Genomic DNA, 27,370 nt, shown 5'->3' with positions numbered 1-27,370 from the left:
TCTCAAATTTAAGTGTCTTAAAAAGCGTTGTGCCCAAGAGTTAACTTTACACAACGAAGACACACACCTGAAACGGCGCAAGCAGCTTTTGACCAAGTACCTGGAGCACCAGCTTCATCTGGTTTACAGATGAAAAGATATTTACAGTAGCTCCACCGATTAACACGCAAAATGAACGCCTGTACATGCCTTCAACAACACAGAAGCGTGAGGTTAATGCCTAACGCCTACTATGGACCCCCCCCACCCCCGACCTTCAGCCAGTCAGTCATGGTCTCGGTTGCAATCTCGAAACTCAGATTCACAGAGTTTTTTTAAAATCGATCCTGGGGTTAAGATCAACAGAACAAGTGGGTCAATCGGGATGTTTACAAATAAAATCTTTATTAGTGGAAAGAAAAGGTACAATTCTGCAGAGAACGTCTATACCAGGGGTAGGGAACTCCAGTCCTTGAGAGCCGTATTCCAGTCGGGCTTTCAGGATTTCCCCAATGAATATGCATTGAAAGCAGTGCATGCAAATAGATCTCATGCATATTCATTGGAGAAATCCTGAAAACCCGACTGGAATATGGCTTTTGAGGACCGGAGTTCCCTACCCCTGGTCTATACACTGCAAACGTTTCGGTATAGCGGACTATACTTTCTTCAGGAGTCTATAACCAGTTTATGAAGCAAATAACTTACAAAAGGTACAAGTAATTGATATCCCTTTGCATTTTTACAGCTCTTTTTTTTTTAACATGTATAAAGGTATCACAGAGCTACAGCTATGAGGATGAAAAAATGCAGTTAAAACCCAGAAACACAGACACAAAAGGTAGTATCAATAAATCTATTTATTTAAAAGAATATGTTACAATTAATTACACTAAGTGACATTACCGAACAATATCTGAGTAGTTAGCTCTAAAGAACAAGAAACTGAACACTGTTAGCAAAAAGGGCTTTTTTTCCTGTTTTTATCCAACATGTCTTAAATCACAAAAACAAAAAGAAAAATACAGGTGTTTTGCAGTGAAATACAATTAGAGTCCTCTGAAATAAATTAAAAGAAACAAACAAACAAAAAGTGTGTATGGCACAGACGGGCTAAAACAGCTCATGTGCTGGAAGGGGCTCGGTTCCATGTTACATAAGGAAAGCTGGAGAAATTCAAGGCCAGACACTCCTCACACCCCCTCCTCCATCCAAATTCCTTTTTTCCTTGGTTATTATTGCTCTTAAGCTCTGCCATTGTCCTCTCCCAGGCAGACGTGCTTGGTCAAGGGCTCTTCCTGGGCTGTAAATGGACGTTTTGCAAAGGCCAGTACCTCCCCGGGTTTAGGGACGGCTGAGAGAAGCAGTGTCAGTCTAACAGTCTACAAGGAAAGGCTGGTATTACAGACATAGAGAAATGATAGTACAAGGTGTGAAAGTCAGACTGCTTCAGTTTAGCAAGAGCTAACCTGTCCTGGTTCCATAAAGCTTGTGGACAATATCCAATGCACTTCAGTGCCACAGCTCCCCAGGTACCAGCTCCTACGTGTGGCCCACGCTGTCACTTTCACTGTTCATGTACATCTCGCAGATATCCCTAAAATTCAGTGCTTCAACTCTTTCCCCCTCCCCACAAAGCACAGCACTTCTCATCTCTACGGCACACTACGAGAAACCTGCCAATGCAGTACATAGGGGGTTCAATATCATATACAGGCAGCCAGAACTCTACTCAATTGCTGCTTAACAGCGGCTGTGCAAAGCACAGCCCTGACGCACTCTCCCCTAGAGGTCAGCCAATCGCATACCATCTTAGCGCAACAGGTGTGAGAAGCCGTCCATCAGCCAGTGCGTGAGAGCAAGAGACTCCTGAATCTGCCGCCAGGAACTTTATACTGCCGAGTGATGAATTTGAGCATCACTGTATTTGCTGTTTGTAAAATCTCATTCCATTTTTACATACTTCTCTAGATTAAATTCAGCAATCTGTACCAAAGCTCTCACCTCATTAATGACATTTCACATACCCTCCTTTCGGATTTCTGGGACGTGAGCCATGGAGCCGCGTCACTGAACACTGTAATAGACGCGAGGGATTCGAGCACCTGAAACAGGAGGACAAAGGCTCCCAGATCTCTTACAAAAACATGAGCATCACTCTGAGCCCTGGAGTCCCCCTTCCCAGCAAGCCACCAGCACCACTCTCTGACCTCGAACTTGGAAAGTAGGGTTCCTGGGGAGCTTGAGCAGCTGTCAAACCAGCTAAATTTAAAACCAAACACTTCTCCAGCACACAGAACCACACAGCTGCTGAAGGCACCAAGTATATCTGCATTGCTCTTGCTCATCTCCAGAGAACCCCAAACACCCACTGTGTGCAAAGCACCCGAGTCCTTCAACATCAGCTCATCTCATGCCCTGTTGTCATTCTTCTCTACAATTAATGCCAAACATCTCCCTCTCTGCCAGCACAAAACCCGCCTTCAAACCATCTCCCAAAGCAAGACAGCAGCAGCACAAGCAGTCAAGTTAAGAGAAGAATTTGGAAGTCACACTCCACAAAGCAGCTGGTCATTTCTGAATCTCCACATCCACCTCTTCCTGGCAATGAATGGACAGCACGGCAGAAGAGTGCCTCATGCTCCAGGAGCACAATTCATGGAGGCAGCTCTGGATGGGAGAGGGGGAAGATATGGAAATAGATACCTTGATTTCCGTAAGGGGCTCCAGTTACTGTATAAGCAGCACATCTCCCTCCCAAGAGCTTACCTAATGCACAACACAGCCTCTAGCCCTCGGTGCCAGCTTCAATAAACCATGCAATACTCTCCAAAAAGTGGCTATTTGTTCTGGGCTCCCAACATTCACACCTCACTGGAGGGAACGGTTTCTGTGGGCTGCCAGCGCAGACATGGATTTTCATGCACCCTGTGCAGGCAAAGAGCAGTATGATGCATTACCAGGAAAAAGCTCAGGGGAAAGGACAGAGAGTCAGCCCTCTCTCCCGCTCTTCAGCGCAAAAAAAAAAAAAAAAGCAGCACACAAAAAAAGGCTGTAAACCTTGGTGTCCTTCAAGAAGGAGAGGTACGTTCAACACTTGAAAGAAAAGAAGGGATGGAAGTGTAAAAAAGGAATGACATCCAAATGACATTCCAAACTAAATGCACTCAGATCCATGTCTCTAGATCCATTTCTAGACATTAGTGCAAATGGATGTAGTGTTCAATCTCCACTTGTACAAACGGAATGAGAGTCTTGTCCGAAGCAGATCACCCACCACGGGCCCTCAGCTCAGCTCACTTCTCCCCCTGCCCGCACTCTGCTGCTCTCTGGAAACAGGAAAGTCACAAATGCCATTATTATTATTATTATTTAGTTTTGGGCTTTTAATACAATGCTTCTCTTTAAGTGTTAATTGTTACACTCGCCAAAGCCTGGGCCTAGGCTGTGGTGTCCCGCTGCTGCGATCTCACCAATTGAAAGATGTTCTGAAAGAGAAGAAAATCGAGAAAGACCAGCTCTTACAGCAAATCAAAATAAAGTATCTAAAAATTGTCTTGTCTTATTCATTTAGTAGGATTTATTTACCACCTTTGTGAAGAAATTCACCCAAGGCAGCAAGAATAACACGAACAAAGACAATATGTGATTAGAATATATTCAAGTAACAATATACACCAATTTAGGCCCCGATGCACAAAGGGTTTCCTTGCAAGGTTCTCTGTGGCTGCTACCAATCATCATAGCAGCCACGGAGAACCTTATGCAAATGCATTTCAAGGAGCTCATTAATATTCTAATAAGCTCTCCTTGTGATGCACTAAATGGCACACACTCCCCAGTACCAAATAATCAGTGTGGAAATTTTCAGACACCTCTGGAGCTGCTATTCGTATGTTGTGCGAGTGCATAATACAGAGACAGAACACATGCACAACAGCTGTGCCCCCCCCCAAAAAAAAAATATCTATGGCAGCAGGGGAAGCCCTGATCAGCTATGTCAGATGCACCGGCAGGGGGGAAGGGCCACCATTTTGAATAGGTGGCCCTATTGGCAAGAGGGAATGAGCATCACGCCTGCCAATTTTTCATCCAAAGGTGCAGGGGTTGTAGGATTGTGTCAGGCTTAGTGGGAATGGGGGGCTATCAGTGGGTGAGAGGGAGGAAGGAATCGGGGCTTTTCCTGCTGGTTCAGCTGACTGCGGCAGGGGAAGTCCCAATCAACTAAGCTGGCAGGACTCCCCAAAGCCGTGGCTTCAGGGAGTCCTGTTGGCTAAGCTAATCGGGGCTTCCCCTTCCGCAGTCAGCTGATGGCAAGCTGTGGACTTTTTAAATTTTGATAGGAGGGATGGCAGGGAGGAGCTGTGCCTAGCAATTGCTCTTCTGAGCAGGCAACGGGCATAGTGAGAAACATGATGGCAGATAAAGGCCAAATGGCCATCCAGTCTGCCCATCTGCAGTAACCATTATCTCTTCCTCTAAGAGATCCCATGCGCCTATCCCATGCTTTCTTGAAATCAGACACAGACTCTGTCTCCATCACCTCTATTGGGAGACTATTCCGCGCATCTGCCACCCTTACTGTAAAAAAGTATTTCCTTAGATTCCTGAGCCTATCACCTCTTAACTTCATCCTATGCCCCTCTCATTCGAGCTTCCTTTCAAATGAGACTCAACTCGACTCATGCGCATTTACGCCACGTAGGTATTTAAATGTCTCTATCATATTTCCCCTCTCTCGCCTTTCCTCCAAAGTATACAGTTTGAGATCTTTAAGTCTGTCCCCATACGCCTTATGACGAAGACCACGCACCATTTTAGCAGCCTTCTTCCCCTGCTCTGCATAAATATCATGCATATAATTTGCATGCTATTTGTGCTGAGCATCACCCAAAGAAAAAATTGTTCCCACCACGGTATTTTTTTTACTGTGGCATCGGAGCATTGTGCATCTGGGCCTTAGTATGATACCTCCAACATCAACAAAACACATTAAAACATCTTCATAGATGGAACAGGAGGGGGGGGGCTCCCTTTCCTCCCCTTTCCCTTCCAAGATGTCCTTGTTTCCTTCCCTACCCCTCACTCCCAAGATATCTAGGCTTCGCCCTCATTCTCTTCCCTATCCCCTACCCACTTCTGAGACATCCAACTTTTCCCTTGTTCTCTTCCTTAACCCCTCCCTCCCGATATGCACAGCCTCATTCCCTTTCCTCCCTTCCCTCTCAAGATGTCAAGCTTCTCCTTTGCTCTCTTCCCTACCCCCTCCATTCCCAAGATATCTAGTTTCTCCCTCGTTCTCTTCCCTACGCCCTCCCCACTTCCGAGATATCCAACTTCTCCCTCATTCTCTTCCCTCCCCTCCCCAAGACATAAAAGCATCTCCCTCATTCTCTTCCTTGCCCTCCCAACTCCCAAGATAGTCAGCATCCTCCCTTCCCTTTTTGGGCAGCACTGGCACAGCAGTCAGCATCTGTAACAAGGCTCAATGCAGCTGGCACTCGGTCTTGAGATGTCCAAATATATTAAAGGCTTGCCATGTCCTGTCTCTTCTAACTTCCTGTTTTGGGAGGGTAAAACATGGCAAGGCTTGAGCTGGCTGCACTGAGTCTTATTTAGAGATGCTTTCCCCCAAATTTGCTGCTGGGGAGGCCCTGTAGCTGAGCTAGTCATGGCTAGGGAAATATCAGTCTCTCCAATTCATATCAACTATGAGAACTGAAGCCAGCAATTCAAAACACCGACCCAGCTCTGTAATACAGCAACAAGCAGACCTAATATAACTTTCCCACTCCTTTCCTGAGCTTACCTTGCTGCACATATGGTCATTCCTGCAGTTCTTGTTATCCTTGTCTGTTGCTTCCTCTTCTATCTGCTCAAGAAAAACAGCTAAAAACATTATACATACCAAGATACTGTGCTGCTCACTGCAGATCTCATTCAATTTTACCGTGATGAGCTGCACCACACTGCGGAGCCTGGTTGCAGTATTACCACTAGTCAGAAGCAAGCCTCACCTCTTTCCTCCACTTCAGCTCACAGAACACCCTCTCAAAGCACTCATGCATGTAGTTGAACTGCAGAGAGACCGAGAGAAACGCATACATCAGTCCCAGAATCCCAAAGGAGTGAAGCTACTGCCAGCAGTCTCCCACAGATGCACGCGTAGAGTAAAAAAGTAAAAAGAGGCACAAAAAAACCCACAACGACCGACCTAGCCCAGGCGAACAGATAAGGTAAATTTTCCCCATTTCTTACAGGTGCAAGAGTACTGGCCTAGGCAAACCTTCAGCCTTCTGCTTCCCCTCTCAATTTTCATATTTCTAGCCTGTCAGCTCCTCTCTGCAAGACTTTAATAATTCAACTCTACAAAAAAGCACAGTTACTTACCGTAACAGTTGTTATCCAGGGACAGCAGGCAGATATTCCCACACATGGGTGACGTCACCGACGGAGCCCCGCAGCGGACAGCCTCGAAAGCAAACTTGCTTGAAGATCTCGATCTTTCGAGCACTGTACCGCGCATGTGCACGTGCCTTCCCGCCCGAACTAGGGGGCGCATCTCCTGAGAGGATCCTCAGTTCAGATACCTAGCCAAGAAGCCTACCAGGGGAGGTGGGAGGGTTGTGGGAATATCTACCTGCTGTCTCTGGATAACAACTGTTACGGTAAGTAACTGTGCTTTATCCCAGGACAAGCAGGCAGCATATTCCCACACATGGGTGACCTCCAAGCTAAGTAAAAAGGGATGGAGGGAAGTTGGCAATTTACGAAAAAAGATTTTGCAAAACAGATTGGCCAAAGTGGCCATCCCTCCTGGAAAAGGAATCCAGACAATAATGAGAGGTGAAAGTATGAACCGAGGACCAAGTGGCAGCTTTGCAGATTTCCTCAATAGGAGTTGATCGAAGGAAAGCTACAGATGCCGCCATAGCTCTAACTTTGTGGCCCGTCACTCGACCTTGCAGAGGAAGACCAGCCTGAGTGTAGCAGAAAGAAATACAAGCAGCCATCCAGTTGGAGATTGTGCGTTTTGATATAGGACGTCCCAACTTGTTTGGATCAAATGAGATGAAAAGTTGAGGAGATGTTCTGTGAAGTTGAGTGCATTGGAGGTAGAAAGCCAAAGCACGTTTACAGTCCAAGGTATGAAGAGCAGCTTTTCCAGGATGAGAATGAGGTTTTGGAAAAAACACAGGTAGAACAATAGACTGATTGATGTGAAATTCTGAAACAACTTTAGGTAAGAATTTAGGATGAGTACGGAGGACCACCTTGTCATGGTGAAAAACTGTGAAGGGTGGATCTGCAACTAAAGCTTGTAGCTCACTGACTCTGCGAGCAGAAGTGAGAGCAATCAAAAACACAGCTTTCCAAGTGAGATACTTGAGGTGGGCTTTGTCAAGCGGTTCAAAAGGAGGTTTCATAAGTTGAGCTAAAACAACATTGAGATCCCAAACCACTGGAGGTGGTTTAAGCGGTGGATGGAGATTGAGAAGTCCTTTCATAAAGCGAGAAATGATAGGATGTGCAGAAAGGGGTTTTCCATCCAAAGGCTGATGAAAAGCAGCTATAGCACTAAGATGGACTCGAATAGATGTAGTTTGAAGTCCAGATTGTGATAAATGAAGTAAGTAGTCCAGAACGGATGTCAAGGAGGAAGATCTGGGTGGCAAGTGACGTGTAGAACACCAAGCAGAGAATCTAGTCCACTTCTGGCCATAACATTGTCTAGTTGATGGTTTTCTGGAAGCAAGTAAGATATCTTGAACAGACGGAGAGAATTGAGAAAAGTCTGTTATGCAGAAAGGTACCAAGCTGTTAAATGTAGAGACTGCAGATTGGGATGAAGCAAGGATCCTTGACTCTGCGTGAGTAGAGAGGGAAAAACTGGTAGAAGAAGAGGCTCCCTGGTGCTGAGTTGAAGTAGAAGGGAGAACCAAGGTTGTATGGGCCACCGAGGAGCTATCAGAATCATGGTGGCATGTTCTGACTTCAGTTTGACTAGAGTCTTGAGAATCAGAGGAAATGGAGGAAAAGCATAAAGGAACTGATTCCTCCAGTCCAGTAGAAACGCATCCGCTTCGAGACGTTGAGGGGCATAGATGCGGGAGCAAAATTGAGGCAGTTTGAAGTTGAGAGGTGACGCAAACAGATCTATCTGTGGAGTTCCCCAACGGGCAAAGATTTGGCGAAGAGTAGGAGAATTGAGTGTCCATTCGTGAGGCTGTAGAAGACGACTCAATTTGTCCGCCAAATAATTGTGTTGACCCTGAATGTAAACAGCTCTGAGGAAGATGTTGTGAAGAATTGCCCAATGCCACAATTTCAGAGCTTCTTGACAGAGGGAGTGAGAGCCCGTACCTCCCTGTTTGTTGACATAATACATTGCTACCTGGTTGTCGGTACGTACAAGAATCACCATGTCGTGAAGGAGATGTTGAAAAGCTTTGAGAGCATAGAATATCGCTCTGAGTTCCAATAGATTGATATGACACCGACGGTCTGCTTGAGTCCAGAGACCCTGAGTGCGAAGACCGTCCACATGAGCTCCCCATGCGTACATTGATGAGTCGGTTGTGAGGACTTTCTGATGAGGAAGAGGGTGGAACAGCAAGCCTCTGGAAAGATTTAAAGAGAGCATCCACCAACGGAGAGACTTCCGCAATGAAGGAGTTATGGAAATCAGTCGAGTTGGTGGATCCACTGATTGCTGCCATTGGGATGCCAGTGTCCATTGAGGAATACGAAGGTGAAGTCTGGCAAAAGGAATCACATGAACTGTAGAAGCCATGTGACTGAGCAGAACCATCATCTTTCGTGCTGGAACAGTTGAAAGTTGGAAGAATTGTTGAGAAATCTGAAGCAGGGCGGCCTGACGTGGTTGTGGAAGATATGCTCTCAGATTGATAGTGTCCAGAGTTGCTCCTATGAATTGGAGAGACTGAGAAGGAGTCAACTGAGATTTGGGAAAGTTGATGTGAAATCCCAAACTTTGTAGAAAAAGAATAGTCTGTTGGGTCGCTGCAATAACCCCTGAAAAAGAGGGAGCCTTGATGAGCCAGTCGTCTAGGTATGGAAATACTTGCAGACCCTGGTTGCGAAGAGCTGCAGCCACGACCACGAGACATTTTGTGAAAACCCTGGGAGAAGAAGCCAATCCGAAGGGGAGAACTCGGTACTGCAGATGAAGGCTTCCTACTTGGAATCTGAGGTACTTGCGAAATGCTGGATGAATAGGGATATGAGTATACGCCTCTTTGAGATCGAGGGAACACATCCAATCCCCTTGGTCCATTAAGGAATATAAAGTTGGCAGTGTGAGCATTCGAAATTTCTCTTTGACTAGATATTTGTTGAGAGCTCTGAGATCCAGGATCGGTCGCAAATCCCCCGTCTTTTTGGGAACTAGAAAATAATGGGAGTAGAATCCCAAGTTCCTTTGGGAAAGAGGAACTTCCTCCACAGCTCGTAGGAGAAGCAGAGCTCGAGCTTCTTGGAGAAGAAGGGGAAGATGCGACTGATTGGAAGGACACTCTCTTGGATGGCGATCTGGAGGCACCTGAAGGAGCCGAAGAGAGTATCCCTCTCGTAGGATGGTAAGCACCCAGAGATCTGATGTAATGAGCTCCCACTGGTGATAAAATGTGGAAAGGCGACCCCCTATGGGGAGGGGAGAATTTGGAAACAGAGAAATTTGAATGCTCATATTGAGATTGTCAAAAAGACTGAGCAGGCTTGGTGGCAGCAGGAGGCTGAGATTTTTGTTGTCGCTGTTGTTGAGGAGGACGACGAGGAGGAGGTCTTGAAAAAGCAGGAGTCGTTTTCTGAGGATAACGACGTGGAGTCTGTTTGAAACCTCTAGTTGGTGCAGGTTTAGGTTTTGGTCGAATGAGGGAAGCAAAAGAGCGTTCATGTTCTGAAAGACGCTTGGTAGCTGCCTCAATGAAGTCATCAAATAATTCATTTCCCTGACAAGGTAGATTTGCCAATCTATCTTGAAGGTTGGGATCCATGTCCACAATACGTAACCATGCTAAACGACGCATGGCTACAGCAAAGGCCGATACTCGAGACGAGAGTTCAAATGCATCATATGAGGCTTGTAACATGAAGAGTCGTAATTGAGAAAGAGTCTTAAGGATGAGTTTAAATTCTGAAAGACAAGTGGTAGAGATATCCGGGTAAAAAGATGGTAAAATCTTCAGAAAATGGTTGAAGTAGGACGTAAAGATGTAGCTGTAATTAAGAACTCTATTTGCCATCATAGAGTTTTGGTATAAACGGCGACCAAACTTATCCATGGTACGACCTTCTCTACCTGGAGGAACTGAAGCATAGATTTTGGAAGGATGTGCTTTCTTTAAAGAGGATTCTACTACCAGGGATTGATGAGATAGTTGAGACTTTTCATAACCTTTACATGGAACTGTTTGATAACGGGATTCCAATTTAGATGGAATGGCAGTGATGGAATAAGGAGTCTCCATATTACGAACAAAGGTTTGTTTCAGAACAGGAGTCATAGGTAATCTGAGGGACTCTTTCGGTGGATGAGGAAGCTCCATATCTGCTAAATATTCAGGAGTATATTTAGAATCTGAATGAAGATCCAGTTTGAGAGCTTGTCCCATATCAAAAATAAATTTGGCAAAAGAAATGGATTTGGAATCAGACGCTTCCTCAGGAGATACACTGCGAGATTTAGGAAGAGCTGAGTATGAGGGAGAAGCCTCTCTAGAATATGGTGAAAGTGGTTCTGAGTCTAGACGTAGAGTCACAGAAGAAGCTGTACTGTGAGGTGGAGTAAGAGAATGTTTTCTCTTCAGGCTCCTGGATGGAGAAGTACCAGGTGTACGTGGTTCAGAATGAGTCGAGGTCTGTGGTGAACTGTCTCGACGGGGTGGCTTCGATGGTGGAGTCTTCGGTCGAGAAGGACTTCGAGTCGATGCGCGATGGTGTCGAGATCTGTGCTTCTGCTTCGAAGAATGAGGCAGAGAAGTCTCGGTATCCAATGCCGAAGACTCCCTCCGAAGCTTGGGAGCAATAGGTCTCGAATGCTTCGACCGGTGCTTCGGAGGAGGCGAGTCTGGAGAAGAATCAGACGAAGAAATTTTCTTCGGTGTCCTAGATCGGCCTCGAGATACTGGAAGCTCTGGTTGTGTGACAGGCTGATCAGTCCGAGGCAAGGTCGAGGACGGGACCAATTGAGCCACTAAGGAGGAAATCTGAGTGGTGAGTATAGATTTCAGCATGTCCTCCAGCATCGGCACCGAGACAGAAGATTCTGACCTCGTAGGTGCAGCAGTACGCTCCGAAGAGGGCGACCTCGAAGGTGAGTATTCCCTTATCTTGGAGGTACGCTTGGAAGATGGATGTGCAGAGGAGTCTGGTGGCTTCTTGGGTACGGTACCTGAAAGAGAACCCGGAGACTTACCCCCCATAGAAGACTTCGCAGATGGCACCGTCTTCGAGGGAACCGAAGCAGGGAAGGTTGAGGCCTTCGAGACCGAAGCTCCAGCCGGAGCCTGGGTCGAAGCCTTCGAGACCGTAGTCGTCGATGTCGTCGGAGTCGAAGCCTTCGAGACCGGGGCAGCCGCCGAGGTCGAAGCAGAATCCGAAGGTTGCTCCATGCTCCGAAAAGTTGAAAAAATTGAGCGCACCGGCGTCAAAAAGCCCGTGGAGTAAGAGTGAAACAACGGTGACAATCTTCTGGGGAATGAGTGGGACCCAGGCACTGTAGACAGTGGCAGTGGGGATCGGTGACCGAAATCACACGATTACACTGGCGACAACGTTTGAACCCGGTAACAGGCCGGGACATGGAAAAAATAAAGTCCGTGTCGAACGAAAGGAGCAAATGGGCCTAGGCCCAAGGCTCACCGGCCGGACACGAAATCAAAGAAACAATTGAAACTTTTTTATTTTTATTTTTTTTTAAGAAAAGAAAATGAAAAAGAAATAGGAGAGCACAGCGACCGAACTTAACTGAAAGAAAAGAAACTGCCGCGGTGAAGAGAAGGCAATGCTGCAGAGATGTAGAAAAACGTGTCTTCTTGTCTCCGCGGAATTAAACGAACTGAGGATCCTCTCAGGAGATGCGACCCCTAGTTCGGGCGGGAAGGCACGTGCGCATGCGCGGTACAGTGCTCAAAAGATCGAGATCTTCAAGCAAGTTTGCTTTCGAGGCTGTCCGCTGCGGGGCTCCGTCGGTGACGTCACCCATGTGTGGGAATATGCTGCCTGCTTGTCCTAGGATAATGCATAATTGGACAGCATACTTTTAAAGATTACACTTTTTGTTTTGACAAAGTAAAATAGGCTCTGATGGTTCTTTTGGTTTGTCTGGCTGTCAGGACCTATTGGTTTCTTTTTTTTTTTTTTTTAATTCTTTATTCATTTTTGTATGTTACAACAAGTGTATCAATTAAACTCATATAAAACTTAAAGATACACACTTGATTAACTCACATATTAGCATCAAATTTAACATTTCATTAGGAAATTAGTATTCTATAATATTAAATATTATGTAAGAAATCTAAATTTATATCATTCTTATTAAATGTAATAATCCCCCATCCCTCCCTCCCAATTCAATAATACATAAAATCATCTTTATTGTGAATTCATTCAAATATTGATATATTATGTAATAATCAGAAATAAAATCCCACCCCTTTTCCCCTCTAATCAAATATCTTATCATGGGAAAAGTTAATCATTCATTCGTTGTACTAGCGAAGATCCTATTGAGATGTTAGCACAGGATATGATTTTTTCAGTGACCTTATGAAAAAAAAAAAAAAAAAGACGCTGATTGGTTGTGGAAAATTTAGAGGCGTTTCTTACAAAGGAGGATAAGGAAGTCTTCAATTATATTTACAAACTTACTGTCAGGACCTATTGGTTTCTTGACTGCAGCTGCTTTTGCTACCCCTGGCGACTGCCTAGACTTGCCTACTGGTTGGGCCAGCCCGGCCCTAATGGTGGAGGACAGGTTTTGAGTTGATCTCATTCAGCACTCGAGTCACCCGCTGCCATCAAATTCAGGCAGGACCAGCAGTGGAGACTGAATTTTACCAACAGACTTGTTAATTGTATTGTACAGAAACAGACAAAAATGAAGAGAAGCTTTCAATTAGGAAACACTCGACCATAGGAGCTGCAGTGAAACCTCACAAGAACAGTCACTTACATAAGGAGTGAAGATTTTCACCCAGCGTGGTTTCTTCTCTCCTCGAGCGTACTCAAAGCAGAAGGCCATGCCCTCCTCATCCGTGTCCCATCGTTGCATTTCATCCCACTCAAAGGCTATCACCTGGTTCTAGACACGAAGGGGAGAAAGTCAGAGCACACTGGAGACCCAGAGTTGGTCTGGGATAACGGAAAGCAGGAGGGAATAGAGCAAACAAAGTGATGGATGGAGGGGGGGAGAGGGGAGAGAGAAAAGGCCTAGAGGGAATGAAGGGACAGAATGGGTACATGCTGGTTTCAGGAGATAGAGGCCTAGATGCACAAAAGCCTCTGATCATCTAACTATCGTCGCTAAACCAGTTTGACCAGTTTACCGACTGATCGTTTCTGCCAACCTGATGCACAAATCAGCTCACCACATGGTTTTCCCTATAATCGATCATTCTCTGATTCTGGCAAGCAGATTATTTCTATTAAAACCAGCCATCTGACTGATGCCTTAATTTTGCATGCCAGAATCGGATCGGAAAACCCAACCCTAAAAAGCAGACAGGGCTGCCTGTTTTTTTTCTATGACCCCAGTACTAAGAGTGACCCCCCACCCCACCCACACCAGCAAAAATTGGCAGCAGGGATGCCCAATCCCTCCCTGCCTCTGGATGCCCCCCTGCACCATCCCCCCCCCAAACCTTCCCCTCTCCTTCCCTTCAAAAAAAAAAAAAAAAAAATTTGGCAGGAGGGATGCTCCCTCCCTCCTGCCATCTCCCCAGGAAGGGGAAGGCCCACCATTTTGGAGTGGGAGGCCTTGGAGCAGGAAGGACCAAGCATCCCTCCCTTTCTCTCAACTTCTGGACAGGTACCGGGGGAAGTTGTATCCAGTGGCAAGAGGAAGTGGGCATTCTTCCTGCCAATTTTTGCTGATGTGGGAGGGGTCACCTTGGCAGGAGGGAGTGTACTGTTGACTTAGATTGTAACCTCTTCGCTGATTGTCCAGCTCTTGCTGTAAACCGCCTCGAACTTCCATGGCTTTGGCAGTATATAAGAATAAAATTATTATTTTTGTTAATGGGGCAGATATTGTGCATGTGTAATAGGCGCACAATATCTGTGCCATTACAAAAAAAAAAGAAAAATAAAAAAGCCCCAACAGCTTTGGGGTTTCCCCTGCCACTCAGCTGTTAGGGCTTTCCCAAACCGGCTCTGTGCATGTGTCAGTCGCTCTCACAGCGACTATCAGACAGGGATTACCATGAACTTCTGTGCAAATAATTTGCATGGAGGTTTGTTAGAACCAGAGTCAGCCCCCCCAAATCAGCCAAGAGCGATTCACAAAGTCTTAACATCTGTGTTTTGTGCATCTAGCCCAGAGTGTGAAGGGAACCAGACTCACAGAAACTCACAGCAGAGTGTTAGGGTGTGGTTAGATGAGAAACAAACCCCATTTATGCAGAGGTGTAGCACATTGCTCCCTGAGCCTGGGCCCAGCTGCTCACCTCCAGCTGTCCTTCCTCTGTGCAGGCATGGAGTTTAAAGTGCTTGATACTGACAGCTGTGATCACATGGCCCTTTCGTCGTGCGTCACAGGAGCAGTGGGGGAAAATTATCTCATTGTAGCCTTCACAGGTCCGCAGCATATTTAAATACTAGAAAACCAGGAAAAAAAAAAAACAACCCTTAATAGACCAATGTGTCCTCTGAGTCTCTTTGTCCTGCCCAGTGATGCATAGAGAATGGCCATCAGCTTGGGAGCTGGGGAGGCAGCCCTGATAAGTCAGAAGGGAGAAACTGCATTTAGGTCACCCGGTTAATGTCAACACAAAATTTTAGTTATTGGGATTTATTAAGTGCCTTTATGAAGAGATTCACCCAAGGCGATGTATAGCAATTTAAAAAAGCAATAAACTATCACAATGAGAAAAGTTTCACTAACACAGCAACGTATAGAGGTGGAGCTGAACCCAATCTTAGGCACTCCGAACCAAAGATTCAATAAGGCATGAAGCCTCAGGCAGGTCTGCACCCTAAGGCAAGTTTCCCAATCCTTTCCCAGAAGTGCACCTAGCCAGTCAGGATTGCCACACTGAGCATTCAGAGACCCAGTTTAAGAAAATCTCGTTGATATATGCAAATCTATGTACATTCGTTAGAGATCCCAAAAGCAGAGCACTTAGGCAGGAACTCAATTTCCCCATTGCCGCAAGTTTTTTTTTTTTTTATAATTCTTTATTCATTTTTAAACTTTCAGCAAGTGCACAATATAAGTAATACATAGATTTACTAACATCACTTGATAAATCTATCAAGATCATAACAAAGGTATATATATCTAAACCCTTCTTCCCCCCTCCCTTTCCGCAAGTTTTGTCGCTGTCCTTGACCCCTTCCTGTAACCGCCCAAGCCTCAAACACTTATTATTTTAAAGTGTTTGAGGCTTGTGCGGATGAAGACGGAGCTTGGGGGCAGGGACAGGACAGGGAAAAATTTGTCACCATGTCATTCTCTACACTTAGGCCTATCTTCAAGACAGGCCTGGAAATGCTGCTCTAATACATAAAAATGAGAATATGGAGAAGAATTAAGGAGAAATTAGACCTTACTTGTTAAGTTACTTCCCTCGAGTCTCTCCAGACCATTGCTGATATATACACTCCTATTAGCTGAGAAAGACTAAGAACTACTGATTGATGCCACTGTATAAGGTCCTGTGCAACCCTGACCCCTTCGGTATTTCAGAGCCTCAATCTGATTTCTTAGGACCCAATCATTTTACTAATACTAAACTAAACTTTAAGTTTGTATACCGCATCATCTCCACAGAAGTAGAGCTCAGCACGGTTTACAAGAATTGATATAGAAAGGAACTACAATGAAAAGTAGAAGGACTTAGAAAGAGAAGTTTAGAGGGACTTAGTATAACGAAGAGGGAGGGGTCATTGCATTTTAGAGAAAAGCCAAGTTTTCTATTGTTTTCGGAAGAGTTGGAGGGAGGTCAGGCTCCGAAGCGGGGCAGTAAAGCTGTTCCAGAGTTCGGTGATCCTGAAGAAGAGGGAAGTCCCTAATTTTCCTGCATGGGATATGCCTTTTAAAGAGGGGAAGGATAGTTTGAATTTTTGAGTGGATCTGGTGGTGTTGGGATTAGAGGAGTTCCAAGATAGTGGAAAAAGGGGAGGCAGTGTAGAGACTTGAAGGTTAGGCAGGCGCATTTGTAGTGAACCCTAAGGATTACTGGGAGCCAGTGAAGCTTAGACAGAAGCGGAGAGACGTGGTCAAATTTGCTTTTTGCGAAGATTAGTTTAGCCGCGGTATTCTGAATCCGCTGGAGTCTATGAAGGCTTTTCTTTGGTAGGCTTAAGTAGATGGAATTACAGTAATCCAGTCTGGAAAGAATGATGGATTGTACGAGGACAGCAAAGATGGAAGCAGGATCTCACTTTCCTTAACATGTGAAGATTGAAAAAGCATTTTTTTACTAAGGAATTAAGGTGGTCGTTGAAGGACAGTGTGGAATCAATGATGATACCCAGAACTTTGCATGAGTGCTCAAGCTGCAATGTGGTGCCAGAGGATAGTGGGATGAGGGTGGGTAGCTGATCTAATTTTGGGCCGAGCCAAAGTAGTTTTGTTTTGGTCTCGTTTAATTTCATTTGTACGGTGAGGGCCCAGGATTGGAGGTTCGATATACATGAAGAGATGTTCTCAGAGAGATTGGTGAGGTTAGAGTCGGTCTCGAGGAGGACAAGGATGTCATCGGCGTAAGTGTAAAGTGTTTCCAAGGGGGACAGTTGGAGGAGTTTCAGGGAGGACATATAAACATTGAAAAGAATCAGGGAAGTCAAGTATTGAAAAGAACCTAAGTCAAGTATCCCTCAAACTACCATGTCCAGCTCTTATGCTTTGAGTCAAAGGAAAATACAATGTATGTGCATATCTGTACTCCCCTTTCAAAGCACCAATGAACTGAAACCGTGAGAGTACAACTTACCATGACCATCTTCTTCTGCTCCGCCAGTTTCTGCAGCTGATATGACTTTTCCTCTGCTTTGATGTAACCTTTCTTCACATCGTCCACAGCCTGGACATGAGAGAGCAGAATGGAAGCAGTTGAAGAACCAGTCAGTCTGAACACGGACGTACATTGCAGCTGGAATAAGGGAGCGCATACCTGATGGAAGAAGTAGGTTAGCGCAAGGTTGTTGTCATTGAGCAGCGTCTCTTCCTCAGTAGTGAAGAGCCACTTGCGGACAGTGAGGCAGGTCCCAGGCACCGCTGATGTGTAATTCTGTACATACACTTTATGAGGGAACTCATTTGGGGCCAGCTTACGTACTGAAAGAAAGCAGATCACACAGAGCAAGATTCAGAGGCAGAAAACAAGGCACAAAGAAGGCTGAGAGAGCTGGAGGCATGGGTCTACCTTGCTCAATACCAAACAAGGAGCCCAGTGAAGAGAGGGAACAGACACGGATCTTCCTCCTTCTCTCCGAAAAAGCATCCCCAGCAGTGGAGGGGGAATCTGATCGCAATGATGCACTTATTTTAAAGAGAGCCAAATGTTATCTCAGCACTGTCACACCCTGGATCCAGCAAGGGCTGACGAGAGCCTTTGGCACTATACATGAGGAAGTTCACTCACCACAGGAGTGATTAATCACTTCAAATAAGGCAAAGTAATTTGCAGTGATGACATCCATTCCAACTTTAGCCGCCACAGCCTGCGGAGAAAGCAGAGGGAAGCAATGAGGCCTGTGGATGTCAGAGCACGGAACAATCTGTGTATCCTTCACATGACAGGAAATGCACACACATGCCACTTCTTCCCTCAGGAATATTTTGTTTCTGGAGCAAGGCCTTCCCTCTCACATTTCTCCAAGACTTTCTTCAGAATACTAGTTATACTAATTGTACTGACCCCTACCAGCAGTAACCCAACAGGCTTCCAAGCTTACCTGATACACTTGGTCTGTAGTGCTGTTCTTTTTCACCCGGATAGTAACTGTCTTTTTATCAGGTAATGCTACTCGGAGTTCCACATCAGAAACACCATTGTAATTCTAGGGAAAAGGAAGCAGCAAAGATTCATAAAGTCACAGCACACAGGGACTCCTCCTATAAAGGATGGAAACTCAGAAACCCAAGGCAAAGAAATTCAGTTCTGCCCCACACCACCCATGGTTATTCCAGTATAGAGACTCCTAGACATACTGCACACTACACAAATGCATTTGTAACTCTGTGAGCTAGAAGAGGAGCACTGAAAAACATTAGGTGATGGTTGAGTTTTAGCAAGCATTTGAGCAGTTTAGGGGCAGGGGAAAGAGGATGAGACTTTATATACTGCCTTTCTCTGGTTACAAAGTGGTTTATATACTTCTTTTTGTACCTGGGGCAATGAAGGATTAATCGACTTGCCCAGGGTCACAAAGAGCTGCTGTAGGAATCAAACTCAGTTCCCCCTGGTTTGTAGGCCACACTAGCCACTAGGTCCTCCTCCACGCCCAGCAGTTTAGGAAGGGTTCTTACCTCATCTGACTCTGAAAGGAATTCCTGCATGATATCGCTCTCCCCAATTACTCTTATCGAACACACTGCAAGAGAAAAGCAGCAAAGGCAAGCTGAGGAGAGCTCCAAAAGGCAGCAAGCATGCATGCGTGCTCCCTCTCTAAGCTCCTGCAGCTCCAACCCTCACCTTTCTCCAGGTACTCTTCCAGTCCCCTCCGCCTGGCATCCAGCTGCTGCTCCGACAGGGAAAAGGGCCATTTTCCTGGCAGACGAGGGAATGTGAAGTTGGCAAATTCACGCTTTAGGTTCTGATGCAAGATGGCAAACTCCCGGTAGCGCTTGGAGCAGAGCTGTCTGCCAGCCATGTAAACACTGTACACCTAACCAGAGATAAACAAACATCCACTGACTGGCAAACCACTAAAAGTGCACAGATATATAAGGAACATGATTTGGACAACAGAGAATAAGTAATCAGATATGCACAAAATTAGCTACTTTAAGAGAGACTGAGCAGTGACTCATCCCTCTCCCAGCTATAAGAATTTTCTTGAAGTTACACCACTCTCTAGCAATCAGCAACTTCTTTAAAATTCTCCACCTTGTGTGTACAGCAGATTGTGCAAGAGAAGGGTACAGCTTCTTTTTCATAACTCAAAAGGAAGTGCTGGACATTTCTCACAAAAGCTGCAAGTTCTAGATCAGTGTTCTTCAACCACCGGTCCATGGACCAGTGCCGGTCCACAGAAATTTCCTGCCGGTCCACAGGGCCAGCACATGCATCAGGCCCAAAACAGTGTTCTTCAACCGCCGGTCCACGGTGCGATCGATGCACCGTTATCTTCGAGCCAGCTCCCTCTTCCTAACTGATTCAGTGCACAAAGCCACGGGCAGTGGCTCCTACGGGCATCCTGCGCCTGAACTGGAAGCCTTCTCTCTGACGTTGCAACGTCAGAGGGAAGGCTTCCAGATGAGGCAAGGGATGTGAAAGGTGCAATTAGTACTATTATGGGGTGGGGTCTGGGGTGGACATTGGGTAGAGATGGACGGGGTCTGGCCCACGACTTAGCCCAGTGTTCTTCAACCGCCGGTCCACGGACCAATGCCGGTCCACAGAATAATTATTTTATTTCTGCCGTTCCATAGGTGTAAAAAGGTTGAAAAACACTGTTCTAGATTAAGGCCAGGGAAGGCAAGCATGGTCCAGCAGGAGGGATACATGATGCTAAAAAGAGCCCCATTACCCCATAGGTAATGTACAGGTAATTTCTAAACGCCTGTACATTAACAATAAAAAGAAAAACAATAAGGGGGAAGTATGAGTGTCTTACAAGCAACTAATTCCCCCTCCCCCCAAAAAAATCCTCTGGGCAAATACCAACCACAAATTTCTCTGAGTTCTGCTCGACATGTTTGTAGGTAGGGACAGAGATAGGGACAGCTTGCTTTTCTGTATAATCGTAGAAGGACTGTCCTGAGGAGTCATCGCTGGGATCAAGGTTATCAGCTTCATGTGGTGGAACTGATAACACAGTCAGAATTAACTCCTTCTCCCCAGCTCGGATCAGATCCACCACTTGCTTGTGTGTGGCTCCTTCCACATTCACACCATTCCTGAAAAGAGAAAGCGACAAAGAAATTTGCTGCGGCAAAACCCCCCTCAACCTTATATGCAATAGTGAAGTCACTCACAATGAAAGGTACCAGTAATTCATCCCTTTCCTCTACCGCTCTCTTAGCATAGGATTTGGCAAATTATTTTTCAAATAAAATTACAATACGTAACTTACTATTCACACACCCACCAACCAAAAATGTCAAACGAAGAAAACTATATGACAACCTAATGGCCACCAGAGCAGCAAAACTAGACAAACAACTCACCAATCTGCTGTCTTCGACCACAGACTACAAAACCTTCAAAAAAGAAACAAAAACCCTACACTTCAAAAAATACATAAAACCTATTTAACACGACCAGATCCCAAGCTTCACCTACTACACTATCTACTCCTTATCAATCTGCTGGTTAAAAATTCTTATTTTATTGTGTTTTTTTTGTTTTCCCTGCCTTTCGTTTTTACCTTGATTGTCTTTCTTTTCTTTAAGGAATTTGAATTTCATCCTCTGTTTTCCTTGTGTTTACTGTTTGTTAAGTATGTCTTTTAGTCTGTTTGGATGTAAAATTGTTAACGTACTGTATTGTTTCCCAAAGATTGTAATTTTTCTAAAATGTTCATCGCTTAGAAATGTGATTAAGCGATTAATCAAAGATTTTATTAAACTTGAAATCTAAAATGTTCAAATTACCCATTATGTATTACCTAATTTCATGACAATTCTTATGTAATCTGCCTTGAACCGCAAGGTAATGGCGGAATAGAAATCACTAACGTAATTCCCTTAAATTCAGTGCCTTCAACCACACATTTAGACAATTCCCACTCCATCTCCTTCAGCATATTTTCTAACTGTAATATACCATCTTTGCTGGAAATAGATAAAACAATGCACTCCATCAATAACACAGGAAACCTAGGACATTCTTTACCACCTTTCCTAATTAAACAATATTTTTCTATCTTTGGTCCGTTTATTCAATCCATGATTGCTAATAGTCTCTCATCACGTACCATTATGGTTCACTGGAAATGAGCAAAAATAAGACCCATTCCCAAACTTACTTCTGGAAATACTGATGATTGTAATAACTATCGCCCTATCTTGCCAAACTAACAGAAAAGATCATCTTTAATCAATTAACACCATTCCTCGAGCAAACAAATGCACTCCATCCCAAACAAACAGGTTTTAGACCACATTACTCAACAGAATTCTCTCTCTTGGGCTTAGTCACAGCGGTCAGAAATTATTTGGATCAAGGAAAATCGGTTCTCCTGATTTCACTTGATTTGAAGGCAGCTTTCGACACAATTGACCACACACTTCTCTTAAATCGTCTTGAAACATTAGGAATCTCTGGAGTTGCTCTTAAATGGTTCAGCCCTTACCTTTCTGACGGACAATATCAAGTCCATTTTCAAAACTCTTCTTCAAAGCCATATTCCCAAGATTCAGGGGTACCTCAAGGGTCCATTCTTTCGCCTATGCTTTTTAACTTGTTTCTTGCGCCATTGTTAACTGTCGCCCAATCTGTAGGATTCACAGTCTCTGTCTACGCGGATGACATTCAACTAATCCACCCAGTTCAGAACTACAATAATGCTGAAATCCAGATTATTAATAAAAAAATTAAATCTTCTGCCCGACTGGCTCTGTCAAAATCTTCTCACTCTTAATGTACCAAAAATCAAATGAATGCTTTTCTCTCAAGACTGACATGAAACCCTTGTATCCCCAATATGTATTTCTTCAATCCCAACAGAATTTGTACCAACCATTAAAATTCTAGGAGTGATCCTGGACAGCACGCTTTCCAAACTCAGTATCAGGCTCTGTGGTACAAAAATATTTCTTCAAACTAAAAATGATCAGATCTCTCAAATCACTACTCAATCCAAACTCAATCAATATTCTTGTTCGTTCTTTAGTAGTTTCAACTTTAGATTATTGCAACTCACTTTACCAGGGCATCACTCAAAAGGAGATCAAGAGATTAGAAATCATTCCGAACACTGAAGTCAAAATCATTTTTAATGCTAAAAATTTTGATCATGTAACACCATTTCTCAGGAAAGCACACTGGCTACCCATTCCACATAAGATTACTTTCAAAATACTACTTCTTCCTTTTAAAGTTCAATCTACCGTATTTTCAGGCATATAACGCGTGCATTATACATGATTTTTACAAACCGAGTATAACCATGCGCGTTATATTCGTGAACGCATTATCCCCTTTTTTTTTTACATAGTTCCTCCCCCCGACGTCTGATTCACCCCGCAGGACCGCTCGCACTCCCACCCCGAAGGACCGCTCGCGCTCGAACACGCACCCCCACCCCGAAGGACCGCTCGCACCCCCAGAGCCTCCCCACCCTCCCATCATGTAGAAGCTGCCTACCGTCGTCCTGCTGCTTCCTCTGCCGGCGGTCCTGCCCCTTCTCTTAGCCCTGCGTCTACGCTGCTTCCTCTTCCGGTGGTCCCGCCCTTTCTCTGACGTCAGAGGGGAGGGGGGTGGGGAGGCTGTGGGGGTGCGAGCGGTCCTTCGGGGTGCGGGTGCGAGTGGTCCTTCAGGGTGGGGGTGCGAGCGGTCATGCGGGGGGGGGGGATCAGGCTTTCAGGGTGGGGACAGGACTTCAAGGGGGAGAGGAGAGTCGTGGCGGGCTAAAGGAGAGTCGGGCTGGCCAGAGGAGAGTCGTGGCGGGCTAAAGGAGAGTCGAGCTGGCCAGAGGAGAGTCATGGCAGGCTAAAGGAGAGTCGGGCTAGCCAGAGGAGAGTCGGGGCGGCATGCGCGGTATATAAAAATTTATTTACATACCCGTGTGCGCGTTTTACACGGGTGCGCGGTATATGAGTGAAAATATGGTAATCACATTCCATCCTTTATAGATAGGATGTTAATCCCATACGACCCTCACAGGACACTACGCTCCTCCCAATAACATCTTTTAGCGGTCCCCTCAGTCCGCCAATTGTTTTAAGATACCACACGTAAAACAATCTTTTCTGTAACCACTCCACTATTGTGGAATACTTTACCTCTTACCCTGAGACAAGAAAAGAATCTCAATCATTTTAAATCTAATCTTAAAACGTTTCTTTGCAGAGATGCTTTTGAGATCTATACTTAATTTTTTGTTCAAAAAACTCAAGACAACAGGCCTTACATCAAAGATTCCCTTTTTACCTTTTGGTTTTTTCCTCCCCTTTCTTTTATTTTAAGCAATGTATCCTCCCTATTTGCCCATGTTGCGTCTGTATTGTATTTGTTATATATATATATAAATTTGTAACACTTTGTATTAATTGGAAACCGCTTTGATTATAAAAGTGGTATATCAAGACTTAAATAAACTTGAAAGTAAATTTTTCTTGCTGAATATCAAAGAGCTGTGGGAGCCAGGACTTAGCATACTTGAAGACAGCACCTCAATTCCAATATTTACAAGAGAGAACATGTGTGTGTATTTTTTGGGGGGGAGGAGGGGTTACCCAAATTTGTCAAACATAGCAGTATGAGCAAAGACCTCCCAGACAGAGAGCTGCATAGGAATGTGGATTCCCGTGGGTATGGAAGTGGTTGTCAGGGGATTCCTGTGGGAGTGTAGTCAAAATCTCAAGCGACTCCAGAATGATGCCTAGAATGCACCGAGTAAGTTGGAGCACCCGACTGAGGTTTGGAATGCCCAGAGAGGCAGCAGAAACACTTGACTGAGGCTTGGAACACCATCCAAAAAAACACAGGAGGCTGTTGGGGTTGGAGAAACAGAGGGCTGCGAGAAAGTAGATAATATTATCCCAGGACAAGCAGGCAGCATATTCTCAACAGTGGGTGACGTCACCGACGGAGCCCCGCAGCGGACAGCCTCGAAAGCAGACTTGCTTGAAGATCTTTGTAAGAGCTTCCGAGTGCTGCACTGCGCATGCGCAAGTGCCTTCCCGCCCGAGATAGGGCGCGCGTCTCCTGTGAGGTACCTCAGTTCAACATTTTCCGTGGAGCCGAGAAGTCCTCTTCTTTTAGCTCTGCAGCCTTCATTGCCTTCTCTCACCGCGGCTTTTTTATTTTATTAGTCGCTGTGCTCGCATTTCATTCCATTTTGTCTTTCTTAACCAATAATTTAAAAAAAACAAAACAAAAAACCCCAAACTTTTATTTTTTCTTCTGGCAGCGGCCTTACGGCCTAGGCCTGGCTGCTCACCTCGTTTGGTACGTTGGCCATTGTTTTTTCTATGTCCCGGCTTCTAACTGGGTTCAAAAAGTGTAGCCAGTGCAACTAGACCCTTTCAATCACCGATCCTCATAGTCGGTGTATTGTTTGTCTGGGTCCTGAACATTGTCCTGACGCTTGTTTGCGCTGTGCTACACTCCAACCTCGGGCCCTTCGTCGGCGCCATGCCATGCTCCTCCAACTTTTTGGCATGATGGATCAGCCGGCTGACAAGGCCTCGACCTCGGCTTTGACCTCGACTCCAGCCTCTGCCTCCACCAAGGCCTCGGCTCCTTCGGCCTTGAAGGCCTCGGCGGCAGCTCCTCTGAAGACCTCAACGGGTAAGTCTCCTGTCTCTCCTTCAGATACTACTCCTAAGAAGTCTCCTGAGTCCCAGCCTACCAGCCTTGGCCAGCGTCTCGCAAATATCTTGGATTCCGGGTGGGGAATCTTCTTCATCTACAATACAGAGTTCTTCCTTTCGGACTGGCCTCATCCCCCAGAGTCTTCACGAAATGTCTGGTGGTGGTGGCTGCAGCCCTCCGTGCCCAGGGTCTTCAAGTTTTTCCATACCTTTGACCAATCAGGGACTTCCTTAGGCTCAGCCCTAAGAAAGTCCCCGATTGGCTCACGTGCCCCTGGCCCTTCCCAAGGTAGGAGCCTGAGCCAATCAGGGGCCTAAGGCCTGGGCGGGGCCTAAGACCTCAGAGTCGTCGCTGGAGTCATTGGAGCAGGAGGGGTTGAGCATCCCTCCTGCTCCGTTAAAGGTATGGGGAGGGGGGTGCAAGGGGGCTTGGAATGGGTAAGGGGTGTCCGGGGTGGTGGCAGGAGGGAGTTGGCATCCCTCCTGCAGTTTGTTTATGGGTGGGTGGGTGGGTGGGTGGGCCCGGCGGCATGATTTTTAATTTAGAAACAGGGAGGGAGATGGGTCGGGCCGTGCCCGGCCAGACAAGATCAGGGGGGGTAACATGGCAAGAGGGAGTTGGCAACCCTCCTGCTTTTTGTGGGGCATCAGCGTGGGGAGGGGGGCATCACAACTTTCTTTTTTTTTTTTTTACTTTTTTGACAGGCCTGCCTCTCTTTTTTATTCTTTTTTTTTTTTTTTTTTTTTTAATGGGGCAGATATTTTGCGTGTGTAACACACATAAAATATCTGTGCCATGGAAAAAAATGAATAAAAAAAGACAGGCAGGCCTGTCAAAAAGCCTGCAGACTTGACAGTAACTCAGTTACCGACAGGTCTGCAGCAGTTGGGTTTGGCAATAGTAAAACCCGACCCAAAATAGCTAAGCAATTGTTAGTGAATTAATCGCTTGGCTATTTTGCACGGGGTTTTACTAATTTGCATGGGAGGATTGCAAAAGGCTTTAGTGAATCGGTCCGAATGGAAAACTGGTCGTTAAGGGCTCACAAACCGATCGGTACATGATCGGTTTGCTTAGTGAATCTAGCCCATAGAACTTTTAACTCCACATGGGCATATCAAGCAGTGAAACTGTGGAAAGCCCTACCAACTAATATTAATCAGCAATCTAATTTTAAATGATTCCTAAATATTGTAACACTAGTTTTTAATTTGAATCACCATAATTGCTTATGTAAATCGCTGTGAACGTCATGGAGGTATTGGCGGTATACAAATAAAAATTGTATTGTATTGTATATGTTTCTTAGCTCTCAGGCTAAGGGGGTGGAGCATGTGCTCAGAAAAGTTATGAATTTCTGCAACTCCCTGATTGCGGGTTGGGACTGAACACCTAGCGTATGGAATCCAGAAGGGACATAACAGAAGATCATGTTCAAAGCAGAGCCTCGCTACTGAAGTGAACGCCATGAACAATTCTTCTTGGCCTAACTCTGCCCAGAGGCAATGAGGAACCGAGAAAAGGAACTTGGTCAGGACTAATTCTGTCCCTCTTATCAAAGTTTCCCTTAAGCCTGGAAGAAACTGAGCTGCAATTAAAACACAATTCAGCATGAGTAAATCCAGTCATGTGGCTGCTATAGGACAGAGGGGTTCATGTAGAAAACATTCATGACAACACACTAAGATCTACATACTCTAAAACCACCACCACTAAGTTAAAATTCATCTCACATATACAACACACACGCACATTAAATACCCTGGCCACTGACAAAACCACCTGCCTATCCTTTTAACAACACAGGACTAAAATCAGTTTTCAGGAGTCTCCTAAATATAAGATAAACCCATCACAATCAACTGATGGGTGGGGGGGGCGAGAAGAAGAGTTCCACCATCCTGGGACTAGCACAGAAATTGCTTAACTGCTTTAAATTGAAAGCATGTGTCAAGAAATGTGTCCAGATTAATTTGAATTGTAAACCTGACGCCTCAGCCCCACCACTCCACCGCAATGTAAAATTTAAAGAGCGGGAGATTTATTGTGGGAGCCTCATCATTGGCTGTCGGGTTTGTATCCTAAATTTATTTGTTTTTATATTTTATATTTTTTAGTAAATTTTTAGTATAAATATCAGTCATTAAACTTGGACTTTAAGAAGTTTTAAGAAATAAATATTCTCTTTCTGAGTATCGTGATTTTGAAAAGTACTTGATACTTATCTCAGCGTTAAACCCAGGGAGTCAGACCCGACATGTTTCACAGCATTTTTGTTTTATCAAGGGTCTCCCTGCAAAAATATTAAAAAGAGAAAAAGAGTCACATACAGTTGTGTGCACTACTCCCCTCCTATCTGAAATTATTTCAATGTCAGTGGTAGTTCAATTCAAAAGTGTACTTACCGAGGGCGCCGCCGCCATCCGACTCCACTACTTTCATGAGAAAAGATGGCGCCGGCGTCCTCGGACCGGAATTTAAATCCTCCCTCGCTGTCA

At 45.1% G+C, this 27,370-nt stretch overlaps 1 protein-coding gene across 2 annotated transcripts in view; it reads right to left on the bottom strand.

The window, feature by feature from the left end:
* Nucleotides 1-821: 821 nt before the first annotated feature.
* The window catches only part of SNX27 (sorting nexin 27), a 47,104-nt gene continuing 20,555 nt past the window's right edge, over nucleotides 822-27,370 (bottom strand). The window contains exons 2-14 of one of the 2 annotated variants that reach the window (XM_033924153.1): nucleotides 20,059-20,290; nucleotides 18,864-19,056; nucleotides 18,698-18,762; nucleotides 18,124-18,228; nucleotides 17,811-17,889; nucleotides 17,340-17,503; nucleotides 17,160-17,249; nucleotides 14,670-14,819; nucleotides 13,178-13,306; nucleotides 5,997-6,056; nucleotides 5,789-5,851; nucleotides 3,408-3,467; nucleotides 822-3,308 (exon numbers count right to left, since the gene is read on the bottom strand). In XM_033924153.1, coding sequence (XP_033780044.1) covers nucleotides 3,420-3,467; nucleotides 5,789-5,851; nucleotides 5,997-6,056; nucleotides 13,178-13,306; nucleotides 14,670-14,819; nucleotides 17,160-17,249; nucleotides 17,340-17,503; nucleotides 17,811-17,889; nucleotides 18,124-18,228; nucleotides 18,698-18,762; nucleotides 18,864-19,056; nucleotides 20,059-20,290 — 1,378 coding nt within the window. In that variant the 3' untranslated portion in view covers nucleotides 822-3,308; nucleotides 3,408-3,419. Of the gene's footprint in view, nucleotides 3,468-5,788; nucleotides 5,852-5,996; nucleotides 6,057-13,177; nucleotides 13,307-14,669; nucleotides 14,820-17,159; nucleotides 17,250-17,339; nucleotides 17,504-17,810; nucleotides 17,890-18,123; nucleotides 18,229-18,697; nucleotides 18,763-18,863; nucleotides 19,057-20,058; nucleotides 20,291-27,370 lie in introns of both variants that reach the window. The other variant, XM_033924152.1, reaches the window with a different exon arrangement.

The sequence above is a fragment of the Geotrypetes seraphini genome, chromosome 16 (genome assembly GCF_902459505.1).
Source record: "Geotrypetes seraphini chromosome 16, aGeoSer1.1, whole genome shotgun sequence".
Lineage (NCBI taxonomy): Eukaryota > Metazoa > Chordata > Amphibia > Gymnophiona > Dermophiidae > Geotrypetes > Geotrypetes seraphini.
This window is presented reverse-complemented; position numbering and strand designations above follow the sequence as displayed.